At 40.8% G+C, this 18,863-nt stretch overlaps 1 protein-coding gene across 1 annotated transcript in view; it reads left to right on the top strand.

Moving 5' to 3' along the window:
- Positions 1 to 18,863, top strand: part of olf186-M (Ki-ras-induced actin-interacting protein-IP3R-interacting domain olf186-M) — a 234,393-nt gene that overhangs the window by 134,125 nt on the left and 81,405 nt on the right. Inside the window, exon 4 of the mRNA XM_083143998.1 lies at positions 596 to 663. Coding sequence (XP_083000124.1) covers positions 596 to 663 — 68 coding nt within the window. The remainder of the gene's footprint in view (positions 1 to 595; positions 664 to 18,863) is intronic.

Genomic DNA, 18,863 nt, shown 5'->3' with positions numbered 1-18,863 from the left:
AGATACATCGTTACATACCACCGATACTACACAAGACAAACAGAAACACATTAGACAGCATAACTACTACACAAGATAAACACAAACACAATAAACATCGTCACTTGACCTACAATTTACAGTGGGGACTGCACCACTGTGTATTTTACTCCCACCTGGAATCGAACCCGGAACCCCTTGATTGCAATGAGACCGTGTTAGCCAGTACGCTTTCGGGGGGAGAGAGAAGGAAGACGAAAACTATGGGATGATTTTGATGGGAAGAAGGGTATACGGTATTCTGAAGATGGAAGTGTGAATAAAATAATCTAGAGACTGCAGATGATAATGGTGGTGCTTATGGCTATACAGCTGTTACCACTTGGTAAGTGAATAAAATAATCTAGAGACTGCAGATGATAATGGTGGTGCTTATGGCTATACAGCTGTTACCACTTGGTAAAGCGAGCAACGTATGAACATTCTTTACACGCACACTCATTGGGTGCGGGGAAGGATATAGAAATGTTTATTGTCCATATATTAATTGTATTCCAATGTTTTGTCCGTCAGACCTGCACGTGCGTGTAGTCATGTTTTCATTCCTTCTTTTCAGAAACGAAGAAGAGTCTGAGGAGAATCCAGTGGAGGACATTGAGGATAATTTGAGCCTGGGAGCCGAAGGTAGGTCCACTCTTTTTTTTTTTTTTTAAATATTAATTTTTATTTCTACTATACACAAAAAATATGTACTAGTGTTTCATTTAACTGGCAAATTGGGCACTATACTGAGTCCAAGATCTGTGCTATCTCACAATGTCACATGGTCCTAGGCTATGAATAGAAATAAATTTACCAACTCCTAAGACATCAGGTTGCGAACTCATATAAGAAATCAGGTTGCCAACTCATATAAGTAATCAGGTTGCCAACTCATATAAGAAATCAGGTTGCCAACTCATATAAGAAATCAGGTTGCCAACTCATATAAGTAATCAGGTTGCCAACTCATATAAGAAATCAGGTTGCCAACTCATAAGAAATCAGGTTGCCAACTCATAAGAAATCAGGTTGCCAACTCATAAGAAATCAGGTTACCAACTCATAGGAAATCAGGTTACCAACTCATAGGAAATCAGGTTACCAACTCATAAGAAATCAGGTTGCCAACTCCAGAATCAGCATCATCATCTCACTGATATGAATAATATTATTAACAATTTCTGATCGATTTTTCTCCTGTATTATTCTCTTGACTTCAGGCTTCGCAGATAGCTTAGCTAGCCTAGAATATACGCTCCTGGTGTGCAATAATATGGAGGAAAAAAAAGCATGAAAAACTAGAGCCAGATTACGACGTGTTTGACCATTTCGATTCCTTTTTTGTTGTTTTTAGACGTTATTTCACAAATAAACTCTTTTCTTACGTGAAAATTTTCGAACATAAAAAAATATTCAATTCTTGTAGATTTGACATGTTTTCCATCCATTCGAAATCGCAAAATAGCGCGAATTGGACATAAAATGTTAATTTTGTCCCATTTCGCGAATTTCAGAACATTTTGTGCTTAAAAAACAAAACGTCGCGAAAATCCAACATTCTCATGTTCTAAACTTAAATAATAAAATGTACCATTTTTATGCATGTATAATGTGCACATTTTCCAAAATTTTATCAGTGTTATGCATGGAATAATTCCGTCAGCTACACGAAACCACATGTAAATGGATGTTTTACACGAATTTTCACTTTTTTCAGAACGTTTTGCATTACCGAGCAAAGTGGCGCGGTTTTGGCGGAGATCGAGTGTATACCTACCGCCACACGGGAGGCGTAACATCGATATTTATTGCGCGAGAAATAATAGAAAATAACTTACTAAATTTTTGCCATGGTATGGCATTGTCACGAACAGCCTCTGGCAATGTGACCTACAATTTAAAAGTTTGTTAAAAGCACAATGAAGGCATAATTTTATGTATATTTGGCAGAAACGTGTGCTAAAATAAAAATGCGAATTTTGTGAAACATTAGGCTACACCGAAAGGTAAATAAAGTAACACCAATTTCGGAAAAAAAATAAAAATACCTATGCCTAGTGACTTGAAGTTTTCGTTTTATTTTTCACTAGATTTCAGTGTTATTTTTCGCGGTTTGTGGCAAAATTCGGTATTATTTTTGCTGTTCCTCCTAGTTCTAGATTTTCACGTTGTTTTAGTTATGGAAAATTGAGACATATTTTAGTTTTAATGCAAAAAAATATGGCTCACATTTCTGAGAAATGACCAAATTTCTTCCATTTGGAAAACTATTTCATCTCATCAGCCACTAAATAAAATGTTTATTGAATGATAACACCCAAATCTTTGAACACAATCAGACACATCATATTTCCCTAACATTGCGAAGAAATACCTCTACGACCTCAAAATACCTTTTTGTGTACACACACACATACAAACCCTCCCCCTCCCCCCGAAACAAAACAGGTGCTTTTACCTGAAAATTTTCCCATTCACACGAAACTTCCCTTCCTAGAAGATTTCCCCAAGCGAATTCAGGACGATGTTAAACACTGTCAGTCATGTCTGTGACAGACTGCAATAAATCTCTTTTGAATCGAACTATCACCAGCTACCCTACAAATGACAGATCTAATATCGTTTCAGGTAGTTCTTTTTGAACAGAAGAGGTGTTATATCTAGTTTATAGTGCATATTTAGCGGCGTTTGTCGCGTTAAAGTGTTATTCTTAAACGTGGCATAATTCGTGTTATTTCAAGATTCTGAAACACCGAAAAACCTTCCTTCTGTACCTACCCAAATACATTTTAAACAATTTATTTTGATTTCCTCAACTTCTCGGTGTTATCGTTAAAACTAAAACTTCACGTCCCTATGCCTTGTTCGGTAAAATCCGGGTCGTATTTTTAGAAGATTACGGGATTCTCTTTTTGTTCACCTACGCCCAGTAAGACTTTGCCTCTAACCCTTTGAATGTCACCTTTCGTTCTCTCAGGCAGGAAGATGCAGTCTATTACCACCGCTGTTGCGTCAACCACTAAGCCACGCTCTGTGCTGTCGTGACAGAAATCGCGGTTGCGTGCTCCTCAATAATAGAGTCTGATTAGATGTAATGCCAGATTGCACAATTTGTTGTGCAGGAATTCTTTTGCTGCGATGGAATGTTTTTCGCTGTCGCTAGCGTGTTGCTACTTTGTTAGTGACGTTTGCCGGACAAAATGGATTGAAACTTCAGTTCTATATAAGAATTAAAGTTGCAGACAGACACCTTCAGAAAATTTGCCTAAGGGGAAGGATGAAATCAAAAAGTTTTGTCCGGAATTGGGAGCTGTTGAAGCCAGAGTGGCATCATGTCTGTGGGTCATCACAAAATAGAAATGTTCAGATGCAGAAAACGAGATAAGATATTAAAAAAAAGTTGTAGAGACGGACAAATAGAAAATAAATTAAAGAACTGATGGAGACTGTCAGACCAAGAGAGAAGAGAAATTAAGGAAGCATTAGCATTGACGATCCTTTGCTTCAATTTGCTTATTATCGGGGATTCTCATTGATTTGCTTTATTTTACTTCGCTTTTTTGTGCCACTTTTTACTAATCTGCGAAGATGAGGATGAGTGATGACATGATGAAATTGGTGAATGGACATTCACAAACATCCATGCCCAGGCTGGGATTCGAACTCGGGACCCCTGGCGTTGTACCGAGATGTGCTAACCAGTCCGTCACGAGGGCCGGCAACGAATCTCATTCTTTAACTTCTTTAGCATCGACGAATCTCATTCTTCAACTTCTTTAGCATCGACGAATCTCGTTCTTCAACTTCTTTAGCATCGCCGAATCTCATTCTTCAACTTCTTTAGCATCGCCGAATCTCATTCTTCAACTTCTTTAGCATCGATGAATCTCATTCTTCAACTTCTTTAGCATCGACGAATCTCATTCTTCAACTTCTATAGCATCGACGAATCTCATTCTTCAACTTCTTTAGCATCGACGAATCTCATTCTTCAACTTCTATAGCATCGACGAATCTCATTCTTCAACTTCTTTAGCATCGACGAATCTCATTCTTCAACTTCTATAGCATCGACGAATCTCATTCTTCAACTTCTTTAGCATCGACGAATCTCATTCATCAATTTCTTTAGCATTGACGATTCGCTTCTATCAATTCCAAGTACGATAAAGTTACCGTAACGAGAATCCTGTGCAAGAGAAATGGTTCACAACCAGAAACAGTAGTATGTTAAAGTCAAGGTGACACACATTTTCCCGCACAGTGCAATCAGCTTCGAAAAAACCGACAAATGCCACAAGTAATGATGTAATTAGCGGAAAACATGCAATCGTTTCCTTAACTGTTGCATGAAAAAGGACGCCACAACAAGAATCGGATTACGTAAGTTTTGATTGAACTCCAGGCAGAAGAGCATATCCATGTCTCGATCATGTACAGGGTGGGAAATAACCTTTTGCTAGGGGTCCACAGTAAAAAGTAACAACAATTAAGAAATTATGGTAATATCAAATGTTTACTACGGCAATTGTGGTTACAAAAACAGAATTAAAAGTTAGTATGTCCGCCGTTTGCTTCTCTCACGAAGACGATCAGGGTAGGAGCTCAGAAGATTCGCAAACAGTCCGTATTCCATTCCATGTCACGGAGGACTTGTTCCAGATGTGCAAGGAGTGTTGGCCGGGAATAGGGGTCCGGTCCGCATTCCACTATCATCAAGGACTCAACTACGTCCTTCAGAATAGCCCCAAAGTGCTCCGCTGCATTCAGGTCCGGTGATGCACCCGGCCATTCAGAACTTCTGAAGAAGTCAATGCCACTTCGCCGAAGAAGGTCTTGCTTGGGTAGCATTTGCCTTGAAGCAAGGTGCTTTGTCATGAACTAACTTTTAATTTTGTTTTTGTAACTACAATTGTCGTAGTAAACATTTGGTATTACCATAATTTCTTAATTGTTGTTACTTTTTCCTGCAGACCCCTAGCAAAAGGTTATTTCCCACCCTATTATACTTAACGCTTTGTTATTAATACAGAGTTTGCAAAGTGTAAGCTAAATAGAGACCCACGAATAATAATAGATGTAATTTTCCAATAGGGGTATATGTGCTGCTAGGTGCATTGTTTAAACTGGTGAAGTTCGGTACCAAGACAAGTTAGATAGTTTATAATTTATACGAGGGTCACTATTTATATTTTGAGCCTTGGCAACACTGATTGAAGTTAGGCGCGATTTGACGTTTGCATGGAATCGTCTGGCATTATTGACCATAACGTACTTCAAATGTTTTGTCAATAGCTTCATTTGTGTTGTTTATGTTACCTTGGAGATTGCGCGACAACAATAAAATGGAATTAACTCGTGAACATTTTCGTGCGATGATTTTTTACGATTTTCGAAGTGGATTATCAAGACAAGAGTGCATCGATCAACTTACTTCCACATTTGGCGATGAAGCCCCATCCTTTTCTACTGTGAAACGCTGGTATAACGAATTTAATCGTGGCCGCCATTCGCTCACCGACGATATTCGCGAAGGTCGTCCAAAATCAGTTGTTGTTCAAGAAAACATTGATGCTGTGCAAAACCTAATACTGCAAGATCGTCATGTGACATACTGTGAGATTTAGGCAACCATAGGCATTAGTTCCACCGGCATATATAAAATATTACATGATCATTTAGCTGTGAGAAAGGGATGATCTCGTTGGATCCCACACAATTTGACAAAAACTCAAAAAGATGCTCGCGTCAATTGGTGCAAACAAATGCTCAATAAATACAATCGTGGTGCTTCAAAAGACGTATATAAGATTGTAACAGGTGACGAATCATGGATATATGCATATGAGCCGGAACGTAAACGGCAGTCGACTGTATGGGTGTTTCAAGATGAACCCAATCCAACAAAAGTTGTTCGCGCTCGAAGCACATCGAAACAAATGGTCGCCTGTTTTTTCGGGAAAACTGGTCATGTGGCCACTGTGCCTTTAGAGGAACGTAGAACGGTCAACTCTGAATGGTACACAACAATTTGTTTGCCAGAGGTCTTCATCAAGACAATGCCAGCTGTCACACATCTCGTCTAACAACCGACTTTATGAACAGTCAAAAAATCGAATTGATGGGTCATCCGCCGTACAGTCCTGATTTGGCACCCAATGACTACTTCTTGTTCCCGAATGTCAAGAATAAATTGCGTGGACAACGATTTTCGTCGGCGGAAGATGCCGTTGATGCGTTCAAAAACCATATTATGGAGGTGTCTCAAGAAGATTGGAAAAACTGCTTTGACAAATGGTTCGAACGAATGCAAAAGCGTATTGACCATAAAGGAGAATACTTCGAAAAACAATAAAGCAGTTTTCAATGCCAAATTCCTGTTTTTTCATTGTTAGGCTCAAAATAAAAATAGTGACCATAGTACATGTATCATGATAAAAATCGTTGTTTTACAAATGCTATGGAGAAGAGAGCATTGGAAAGAGACCTTTTTTTTTTGCCAGTATTACTTTGTTTGTACAGGAGTGGACATCAAGCGCCACTGACACTGCCTTGTTTACGGACTTCACCTTCATCCTCGGTAATCTATATTCTTACAAAATATCTTAATAAGTCTAATATAATTCTGTAAAAGTGTAATGAAATTTGGAAACTATGTATTATGAAAGGAATAATTGTGAGTAAATATTATGTGCATACATGTATATAATACCAATTGATAAATTGTTAACTGGTGCATGGATTTTGTCCACAACCAATAAATATTTTATATATACTTTGTTTGGGGGGGGCAAAAACACACATAGTAGTTTGGCTGTGAGTGTTGCATGCATGCTTTCTATCTCTATCTATCTATCTTTTTTTGTCAAGAGATCATTAACAGATCTACACTAATAATAACAATATACTAGCAATGAAAATCAAAAGAAGAATGCATGACGACAAAGCTATCAAATAATTATACCGATTATAATTGAAAACAAAAACTAAACAAAACTTACACATAAAACTATTTCAACTATTTCCTAATTTAATGCCATCTTTAACCAGTTAGTAAAGGAATTAGATTGCTACTTTATAAATATCTGATACGAGGGTTGCTGGGAAAGTTTATGCAAACTACCACCAACAGTGGCGCTAGTGTTCCGCTATTATAAAAGTCGGAAGAATAGACCTTTTTATGTTTAAATTATCTTTGATTGTTTGTTTAAGCCTATTCGTTTATTTTTCACAGCAGTTTGAAGAAGTAGTTTGGTGTGAGAAATGGAAATTTCTCGTGAACACTTTCGGGCAATGATTTTTTATGATTTCAAATGTAGTTGAACACCGAAACAATGCATAGAGCGACTTCATTTGTCTTTTGGGGATGAAGCACCATCCAATAGGACTATGTACAATTGGTTTTCCGAATTCCAGCGAGGTCGCACATTTCTCAGTGATGAATTTCGTGAAGGTCGTCCACCAACGTCGGTCGTTGCCAGTAATGTTGATGCTGTGCGTGAAATGATTGAGAGAGATCGGCATGTGACATACCGTGAGATTCAGGCATCCTTGAACATTGACATGAAATCAATACATACGATTTTGCATGGTCATCTGAACGTACGGAAACTTTGAAGCCGTTGGATCCCACACAACTTGACCGAAGCTCAAAAACAGGCTCGTGTAAATTGGTGTAAAGAAATGCTCAAAAAATTCAACCGAGGCAAGTCAAATTTGGTGTACTCCATCGTTACAGGGGACGAAATTTGGATCTATTCATACGAACCCGAAACTAAATAGCAATCCACTGTTTGGGTGTTTCAAAGTAAGCCGAAACCAACAAAGGTTGTTCGTTCGAGGAGTGCTGCCAAGCAAATGATTGCATGTTTCTTCGGTTATACCGGACATGTGGCAACAACAGCTTTAGAAGATCGAAGGACTGTAAATGCTGAGTGGTATACAACAATTTGTTTGCCAGAGGTAATCAATGAACGCCACGACAACGCCAGTTCCCACTCAGCACACCAAACTGTTGATGTTTGTCAGTAAAAATGTCGAATTAATGACTCATTGTCCGTACTCACCTGAGTTATCACCTAATGACTTCCTTTTGTTCCCACACATGAAAAATAAGATGCGTGTTGAGCGATTTGTGTCGCCTGAAGCAGCTGTTGACGCATTCCGAACAGCGGTTTCTGAGGTATCAGCTTCAGAGTGGAAAAAAAGCTTTTAAAATTGGTTTGAGCGTATGCAAAAGTGTATCGATCTTAAGGGTGAATACTTTGAAAAACAATAAAGCCATTCCCAGAATTTCACATGTCTTTTTTCATATTGATTGCAGAAACTTTTCCAGCAGCCCGAGGTGCTACAATCCCTGAGGGCCTTGGCCTATCTCCCGACTGCCAGTCTCCCTCCCACAATCCTACCTAGCGGTGTGGAGATCTTCAATCAGTAATGGGGTGACGTGTGGTCAGCACGTCGAACCCCCAGCCGTTATAGGAGATATCCGTGACCGGGTTACGCTACACTCACTCGTAGCTGCCCAATTTCCTCACGATGGTGGGTTGCCACCGATCCTGTACACAGGCCGAGAACCCAGGTGGACTCGAACCCATGCCGTCCGGCAGTCGGACCCCAAAGCACAGAACCTTAAACCGCACAGCCACGGAGGAGGACATATCTCATATACAGGGTGAGCCTAAAAGAAATACAGTCCCAAAGTTTTACAGAAACAAGAGTTTTTATAATATCGCTGAAATACTTGCATGGTTGGAAGTGTATGTCTTGAAGTTTACATGGCTAAGTTACAAATGTTCTATGTGTGACCCTTTTGTAACAAGGCAGATATCAGTTGTATTCAAGCACACCGAAAGCCTTTTCTACCTGGCTAGCGCTCATATTGCTCGACTGACGTCAAGATCGCTCACGTGATGCTGACGCCACGAAAACAAACTAAAAGTGGACGTCGTAAACATGAAGACTTTCTCTATAAAACAGTACGAAATTCTTCCTTATAAAACAAACAGTTCTCGATTTGTGAGGCGTTTTATCTTTCTTTTAGGCTCACTGTGTAAATATGTATTTAACAGTGGCGTTTGCTGAGTCTAAGACCTGGACTAGCTCACTATGACACCTGATCCTAGTAGACTATGGAATGGAGTAAGGGAGAAGACTAGGCTCATTCTTGACATATTCAAGGAAGCCATGTTGCCATCCCAACGGTAGTCAGGTTACCAACTTCTAAGAATTCAGGCTTGCAACTTCTAAGAATTCAGGTTGCCAACTTCAGAATCGCCATTATCTTCATTTTTAAATCAGGTTAATTCACAGTTTCTAATCGATTGTTCTTGATTTTACATGGAATGACCCAGAATCGAAGTTGCCAACTCCTAAGAATTGAGGTTGCCAACTCCTAAGAATTGAGGTTGCCAACTCTTAAGAATTGAGGTTGCCAACTCTTAAGAATTGAGGTTGCCAAGAAATCAGGTTGTCAACTTCAGAATCGCCATTATCTTCATTTTTAAATCAGGTTAATTCACAGTTTCTAATCGATTGTTCTTGATTTTACATGGAATGACCCAGAATCGAGGTTGCCAACTCCTAAGAATTTAGGTTGAAAACTCCTAAGAATTGAGGTTGCCAACTCTTAAGAATTGAGGTTGCCAACTCCTAAGAATTCAGGTTGCCAACTTCAGAATCGCCATTATCTTCATTTTTAAATCAGGTTAATTCACAGTTTCTAATCGATTTTTCTTCAGTATTTTACTATCTAGGCTTCAGGCACATAGTGGTTCGGATTCCACTTTAAACTCTAGGTCCAGTCCCGATTAGCCTTACTGTGCACAAAGTGGACTAAAACACCAACTCAGTCGTCAATCATAGAATAGTTATATAGTATGTGTGTATTAAGGCGATCTCCTACCCCGGCGAAGGTCTGAGCATTTTCTATGTAAGCTTATGGGATGTTTTCGGTATTTTGGTCACGATTATCTCGAGAACCAGTCGACAAAAAATTTCCAAATTTTGATTGAACACCGAGAAAGGATGTTTCTAGAGACCCACTGATTAATATTTTCATTTTTTGCATCAACGTCCCGAAAATTAATTAATTCATTTACTCTCCCACCCTGGCTTACTCACTCTGGTTACTCTCTCGACTAGTGTAAACCAGCCTTTAGAAATTGTGATGACAGGTATGGCAGACAGCCTTCGGGAGCGATGATGATGACGCCGAGAAGCTGTGATTCTTCGTGCCTTCGCCCCTAGCATCCGGATATCTTTGTGAAGCGTTACGTAACGCGATGCCATTGTATCTTTCCACTCGTCAAATGGCCTGTGTCCGCCACTCTTAACCCCCTCCTGTTTGTTCTTGAGAATGAGCTTCCGCTTCGAGTTGACGTTCCGACAATGAGGCAGTTCAAGGACTCGCGTGGTCCATTCTTTCCAGCTGGACACACGTGGATCGGATATTGATCAGGCCAAGGTGGACTGCATAGCCGATTATGTTCCAGCTGTGACTGATTATACTAGATAAGGCTCGAGAAGATTGACCGCCAAGTTTAGCTCTGCGATTCAGCAAGTCTCTTCTGGGGATGTTTGTAGCTCTGCGATTGACCAAGTCTTCTCTAGGAGCCTTTATAGCTCTGAGATTCAGGAAGTTTTCTCTATGGGTCTTTGTAGCTCTGCTATTCAAGTTTTCTCTAGGGTTCTCTGTAGCTCTGCGAATCAGCAAGTCTTCTCTAGGTATCTTTGTAGCTCTGCGATTCAGCAAGTCTTCTCTAGGAGTCTGTGTAGCTTCGCAATTCAGCAAGTCTTCTCTAGGCATCTTTGTAGCTTTGCGATTCAGCAAGTCTTCTCTAGGTATCTTTGTAGCTTGGCGATTCAGCAAGTCTTCTCAAAGGATATTTGTAGCTCAGCGATTCAGCAAGTCTTCTGTAGGGGTCTTCGTAGCTCCGCGATTCATCAAATCTTATGTAGGGGACTTTGTAGCTCTGTGATTCAGAAAGTCTTCTCTAGGTATCTTTGTAGCTGTACGATTCAGCAAGTCTTATGTAGTGGTCTTCGTAGCTCCGCGATTCAGCAAATTCTATCTAGGGGAATTTGTAGCTCAGCGATTCAGCAAGTCTTCTCTAGGTATCTTGTAGTTCTACGATTCAGCAAGTCTTCTGTAGGGGTCTTCGTAGCTCCGCGATTCAGCAAATCTTAAGTAGGGGACTTTGTAGCTCTGTGATTCAGAAAGTCTTCTCTAGGTATCTTCGTAGCTCTGCGATTCAGCAAGTCTTCTCTATGGGTCTTTGTAGCTTCGTGATTCAGCAAGTCTTCTCTAGGCATCTTTGTAACTTTGCGATTCAGCAAGTCTTCTCTAGGTATCTTTGTAGCTTTGCGATTCAGCAAGTCTTCTCTAGGTATCTTTGTAGCTCTGCGATTCAGCAAGTCTTCTCTATGGGTCTTTGTAGCTTCGCGAGCAGCAAGTCTTCTCAAAGGATATTTGTAGCTCAGCGATTCAGCAAGTCTTCTGTAGGGGTCTTCGTAGCTCCGCGATTCAGCAAATCTTATGTAGGGGACTTTGTAGCTCTGTGCTTCAGAAAGTCTTCTCTAGGTATCTTTGTAGCTCTGCGAATCAGCAAGTCTTCTCTAGGCATCTTTGTAGCTCTGCGATTCAGCAAGACTTCTCTAGGTATCTTTGTAACTGCGATTCAGCAAGTCTTCTCTAGGTATCTTGTAGTTCTACGATTCAGCAAGTCTTCTGTAGGGGTCTTCGTAGCTCCGCGATTCAGCAAATCTTAAGTAGGGGACTTTGTAGCTCTGTGATTCAGAAAGTCTTCTCTAGGTATCTTCGTAGCTCTGCGATTCAGCAAGTCTTCTCTATGGGTCTTTGTAGCTTCGTGATTCAGCAAGTCTTCTCTAGGCATCTTTGTAACTTTGCGATTCAGCAAGTCTTCTCTAGGTATCTTTGTAGCTCTGCGATTCAGCAAGTCTTCTCTATGGGTCTTTGTAGCTTCGCGAGCAGCAAGTCTTCTCAAAGGATATTTGTAGCTCAGCGATTCAGCAAGTCTTCTGTAGGGGTCTTCGTAGCTCCGCGATTCAGCAAATCTTAAGTAGGGGACTTTGTAGCTCTGTGCTTCAGAAAGTCTTCTCTAGGTATCTTTGTAGCTCTGCGAATCAGCAAGTCTTCTCTAGGCATCTTTGTAGCTCTGCGATTCAGCAAGACTTCTCTAGGTATCTTTGTAACTGCGATTCAGCAAGTCTTCTCTAGGAATTTTTGTAGCTTCGCGATTCAGCAAGTCTTCTCTAGGTATCTTTGTAGCTCTGCGATTCAGCAGGTCTTCTCTAGGTATCTTTGTAGCTCTGCGATTCAGCAAGTCTTCTCTATGGGTCTTTGTAGCTTCGCGAGCAGCAAGTCTTCTCAAAGGATATTTGTAGCTCAGCGATTCAGCAAGTCTTCTGTAGGGGTTTTCGTAGCTCCGCGATTCAGCAAATCTTATGTAGGGGACTTTGTAGCTCTGCGATTCAGAAAGTCTTCTCTAGGTATCTTTGTAACTGCGATTCAGCAAGTCTTTAGGAATTTTTGTAGCTTCGCGATTCAGCAAGTCTTCACCAGAGGAAATAGCCCTGCTCTTCAGCAAGTGTTTTCTAGGGTTCATTTTCAGCAGCTTTGGCAATAATACAGAACTGACGTTATTGTCCTTTTTTCAATAAAGAAATTGTTATTATTATTCTCTGTCTATGGCCGTCGCGAGATTTTGTCACGACCCCCCTCGCCCCGGAAATGGAAATAGTTCATTTCAAATTAAAGCAAAAAAACATCGCTCATTATTTTGATAGTAGCAGAAATTAAGTTCAGATAATTAGGATTTTAGTAGAATAACCAAAAGAAAATTTGAGTGAAAAATGCAGGAACAGGTCAATGTTTTCACGAGTATTCAGTTGTAAACTTTCCTCCTGACTTTCAAAGATTTGTTTGAACGAGTTGTGTTAAGGTCGAGAGCAATCTTATAATGTATTAACGGTATGGTAGGAATTGTAAGAAGATAAAGAAATACAGTTGTGCCCAATATTCACTCATCTGGTATATTGAGCAGAGCAGTCTCTCTAAGGATATGGGTGCTATTCACCGGATGTTTACATGTCTGTGCTTCCTTGGGGCTGGCGGGGACTTCACTTCCGGTTTTGAAAAGAGTAACATTGAATTCAATGGTGTAAAGGCAGTGTCTTCGGAAAAGGCGACAATATTTGTGTGGCATTTGGTTTCAACATGAGATAGGGAACAAACAATTGTTCTCGGGTATCTATGCATCGTTTTCAGACAGACCCGATATTGAAAGATCAGTGGATTTAGGCAGTAAGGCGAAAACACGTGGGAGTAGGCTCTGCAGTTGGCACTTCATCAAATCAAATGAAAATATTTTACAGTACATGTTTCGAAAATTATAATTGTCTAACGCACATGTGTTGATTAAATTTAAAAGTTGGAACTATTTATTATAATATTATAACGCATTCAGTGGAAATGTTTGTTCCAGCATGAGTGTTCAGTGGAAGTGTTTGTTCCAGCGTAAGCATTCAGTCAAAGTGTTTGTTCCAGCATGAGTGTTCAGTGGGAGTATTTGTTCCAGCACGAGTGTTCAGTGGGAGTGTTTGTTCCATCACAAGTGTTCAGTGGATGTGTTTGTGTCAGCAAAAATTTTCAAGGGAAGTGTTTGTTCCAGCACAAGTGTTCAGTGGATGTGTTTGTGTCAGCAAAAATGTCCAGGGGAAGTGTTTGTTCCAGCATAAGTGTTCAGTGGAAGTGTTTGTTCCAGCATAACTGTTCAGTGGAAGTGTTTGTTACAGCACGAGTGTTCAGTGGAAGTGTTTGTTCCAGCACAAGTGTTCAGTGGATGTGTTTGTGTCAGCAAAAATGTCCAGCGGAAGTGTTCATTCCAGCATGAGTGTTCAGTGCAAGTGTTTGTTCCAGCATAAGTGTTTAGAGGAAGTGTTCATTCCAGCATGAGTGTTCAGTGCAAGTGTTTGTTCCAGCATAAGTGTTCAGTGTTCATTGGTCCCTGCAGAAATGTACAGTGCAGGTGTTTCGTTCCAGTTATAGTTTACCCAGGCTATCTCTGGAGGAAGCAGACGGGAACACGTGAGAGGGAATGGGATTGCGTGGTGGGGGAAAGCGACTGTAGTTACCAGCCTCCGCAGCAGCGCGTACTGCTTCGCTCTGCCACTCGATTCCCTCACCTTCTCTGCCTTGCTCTAGAAATAACCGGGACAGAGTATAGAATGGGAGGATGTGTTTGTTCACCAGGGAGAAAAACAAAATGAAGAAAACACAGCTTGTTACGCAATGTCGTCTCAGTGTTCGTTCCCTCTGAAGGTCGAATCCCGATCTTAGTTCTGTTACGTGTATCGTCTCTTCACATCCGACGAGTTGTGTTGTTGTCCTTGCTCATCCCTCAGTGCTTGTTCACTTTTTTTAAACTTTTTTTTTTTTTTTTTGCCAATAAATCCGTGCAGTCAGGAGTTAGCGTTGTAATCATCCACGGATTTGGGAGTAATTGATGTACTTAACTAGAAAATGATGCGAATTCTTTCTTTTCATTTGCCGCAGTGATACCATCTTGAAGAAGCTAGAACGTCACAGGACACCAGCTTGCTTAATGCCAAGGCTAAAAGAAATTCGCACGTTTCGCAACTTGACACGTTGTTTAAAAGCTTAATTTGCTTCTTGTTCGAAAATATGTTTTACAGAAGAATGTGTGCGCCAGAATTTTGAAGAATTGTTTAACCGAAATCCCGGGTTCGATCCTCGGTGGAGGGAACTAACCTTAAACTGTAGGCCCAGTCCCGATTAGCGTAGTTTGAGCATAAATTGAACTTAAGGCTCTGAAAAGCAATGATAAGCCGCATAGGCGTAACTTTGGAGGGGCAGAATCGAAAGGGTTTCAAGCGCATAGCCCATAAAAATATCATCCAGGACTATTTTGATAAATAACTGTTACAGTTGCAAAACCATAAAAAATTACTCGTAATTTTACTCCTCAACTTCCAGGAGGTTAACAAAAGTACAATTTACTTGTAAATTTTCATAAACATGAATTTGGCTGGGGGAAGTGCTCCCCTGTTGCCCCCGCCAAGTTACTCACTCCTGTGATAAGCCTGTAACATCCAGTCTTTACGATTTTCGACTGCGACGGGGAGATGGGTTCGATTCCCATGTGTGTGTGTGTGGCGGTCGGGGGAGGGGTGTACAAGTGATCACATGAATTTCCTCGTCACTATATGTGCGTAACTGGCTCTGGGGTTTACCCAGTATCAGTCATTTACTTCTTAGCCGTAAGAGATCTAACCCCACACTAAACCTATGTGTCACATGCATGTTATGTTCTTTTGTCCAGGCAAGTCTGGTTGTCTGGAAGTACTACAGCTGAGCCTAATTTTGCCCTGGAATTGTTGAGAATTTTCAAACGCTAATTTGAAAACTTTCCTCTTGAGAATGAAATCTCGTAAGGCATTCATAATTAAAAAGATGTAAGCTTTAATTAAGGGGAGGAATCGTGCGGAATATGAAATGTCGCTCCGTCTGTGCCTGGCAGGGGGTTCCTTACTAAAGGGGGTTGAACTCAAACGAAGCCTCCTCCCCTTGGTGCATGAAGGTTGTGATAATTTCTGCGACCGCGCTGAGAGCGAGGGTGAAATGTTCCTGGCTCGTTATGAAGTTTATCAAAGGTGCAAACCTCCCCATTCCTTGTAGGCAAATGAGGTTCTGGCGCCTGCATTCAGAGAACTAAATGCATCATATCGGTTGATGCACTAAAGTGTGTTTTATGGCTTCTTCAAAGAATCAGATTCACATTTGATGCATTTGGGTGCATTTTTGTGTGTCATGAAAGAAACACCAAAGTGCATCATTTGATTCAAGTGAGGATTTCCTTCAGTCGAGATGCACTTCAATGCATCAGTTGATGCGTTTCGATGTACCTTGATGCGTTTTGATGCACCAGAATGCATCATTTTCGATGATGCAGGAAGGTGCATCAAGGAACATCAACTGATGCATTGAAGTGCATCTCGACTGAAAGGAATCCTCACTTGAATCAAATGATACACTTTGGTGTTTCTGTCACGACATACAAAAATGCACCCAAATGCATCAAATGTGAATCTGATTCTTTGAAGAAGCTATAAAACACACTTTAGTGCATCAATCGATATGATGCATTTACAAGGGTTGGATAAAAAGTAATGGCAACACTGCTGTCCCGTGAAAGGGGTAGTCACAGCGCCACAAGCGTTTCGTGGTTGATAAAGGAATGTCAGACGAGGAAGTATAGTGAGTGGGAGCGATTGTATGTTATTCAGTCAAAAACAGCAGTGCTCTGAAGTAGAGGACGAGAGTGGAAGCGTCCTAACAATACGTTTAGGCAAGAAGAACAACGTCTCTCAGGCAGACGGTCAACGCAGCCTACTTCTGCACCTTCTTGCAACACCACCTTCGTCTCGCATTAAGAAGGAAGCGACGGCACGGTGTCCCATCATCCTGCTTGACAATGCAAGGTGTCATACTGCGAACAATGTGACAGCGCTCCTGCATAACTGGTAGTGGGAGGTACTGGAACATCCGCCGTATTCACCGGTATGAGACCGTGTGATTGGAACCACTGGGCGGGAAGCACTACGACACGCGCGAAGCCATCATACGTGCTATAGGGCGGTCACTGCGGGACATCGACAGAGATGGACGCGCTGACGGTGTACGACGCCTTCCATACGTGTGACAGAAGGTCGTAGAGATGAGGGGCGATTACTTTGAAGGAATGTAACACGTGCTCCTCTGCCAATACAGTCAAGTACCAATTATACCAGTGTTGCCATTACTTTTTATCCAACCCTTGTAGTTTTCTGTGTGTGGACCCACAGCCAGTATAATCCTCCGTGTGTGTTCGTGATTGTCCTTGACCAGCCCACCTCCGTTGCGGAGTGGTTTTCACATCTCGTTACGACGCTAGAAGTCCCGGATTCGAATCCCGCATGGGTGTTCTTTTCGAGTGCCCCTTCATCAATTTCATCATATGATCACTAGGGAAGGGATTTTAATGTGTAGCACCTTTCCAAAAATATAGCTGTTTTCACACCGATCGTTTGAGATATGTATATTAGGACATGAAATCAAGTAAAATGAACACACTTTGTTGCACCTTTTCGTAAGATAAGGGAATTATCCCCTTTTTACCCCCTCTTCCATGCTTCAGCACCTTTTTCTTTCATGTTTTGTTAAAAGATTAGACAGGAAAATAAATTATTTTCACTCTTCTTGAGCAGCTACATAAAATCCTTAGTCTCATTTTGTAGAACAGAACGAGAGCTATAAAATGGTACAATATAATCATTGCAGCCACAATAGTTCCAAAGATAATGTAGCAAAACCCGCGACAGAAAACACAAACTTCAACAAAACCTATTCGGCAGAACCATAGTTCTCTCTGCGGTCCGCGCGCATTATATACAGAAGGCGCACAAAAGAGAGCATTGAATAAAGGCATTTTCAGAACCTCGTTTTCTCTTTCCCGACCATAATTTTGCACCTTAAAATCCTTTCGATAGTGATCACTCATTCTCTACTTCGCGATTAGACAATAGTGGCAGAAAACAGACGATAAATAACAAAAATCAATAAATTTCTTTCACCTATTTCATCTTGTCGTAACGAACTCTGTGGTTCGTGTGATCGAACCAAAAACCTTAACCATTAATATGGGTGATGTTGCTTATTCATCATTCATCCTCAATGATGAGAGCACTCGTCATTGACATGACAAGTCAAATGCTTGGCAGTGCGAAAGGCACAACTAAAACTAAACAGCTTAACAACTAGAAAAGACAATGTTCACTCATTCGGTTTTATACCTTCAAACCTGAATCATGGCTGGGTTAGGATAATTACCTGTCTATCTGAAGAGTGATGATAAATTCAAAGTAACGTCGAATAAAATAAAACTAAGACCTCTCTAGGCTTCCTTGCTCGTTGACCAGGACTCGCCTCACTTTCCCTCAAGTCCTTTCTCTCCAAGCTCCTCTCTCTCCACAATCCCAATCCAAAGTTAGTCCCTTCTCAGTCTGTCTCACATCTATATCACCCAGGCCATGGAGACCTTCCTCCATGCCGAATCGTGATTATTATTCCCTATATTGCAAGCAGCTGACTCCATAAACCTGGTGGAACTTCCTATATCCTGAATACATCAGGAGGTTTGCATAGCACAACACTGTGCATTATTTACATACCACAGAGGTTGAGACAACTGAAGTAAACAAGTCAATGCCCTGGTCAACATGAAGCATCCAGAGCTTATAGATTAATACGTTATCACCTTTCTTCCTCATCTCCGCTAACAGCCAAAAGTGGCAGAAAAGCGAAGTAAATCAAATCAATCAAAGTCAGTAACGAATAGTATTCATTAAATTATCATTAACTATGAAACTATAAAGGAAAGAAAATGCAGAGAAATTCATTATACAGGGTGATTAGAAAATATCTTTAAAATTTCATGATGACATGGCTCTCCAGTGAATTTCAATACTGCAAAATATTAATATTAGTAATGTGGTTAATACTATACGCGACTGGAAGTGAAAAACCTTCATTTCAATTGATGCACTCTTCTGAAGACTGGCTCCGTCTTGTAATCAAGGGGTCCCGGGTTCGATACTCGATGGAGGCACATAGTGGTTCGGATCCCACTTTAAACTGTAGCTTCAGTCCCGATTAGCCTATCTGCGCATTAAGTTTACTTGAATATAAACTCAAACTCTTGCCAGGTTTCATCACCCAAAACACCTTCTCCACACCGTCGCAGTTTTCACTGAAAGAGAATTCA

The sequence above is a fragment of the Lepisma saccharinum genome, chromosome 22, assembly GCF_977018435.1.
Source record: "Lepisma saccharinum chromosome 22, izLepSacc3.1, whole genome shotgun sequence".
NCBI lineage: Eukaryota > Metazoa > Arthropoda > Insecta > Zygentoma > Lepismatidae > Lepisma > Lepisma saccharinum.
This window is presented reverse-complemented; position numbering and strand designations above follow the sequence as displayed.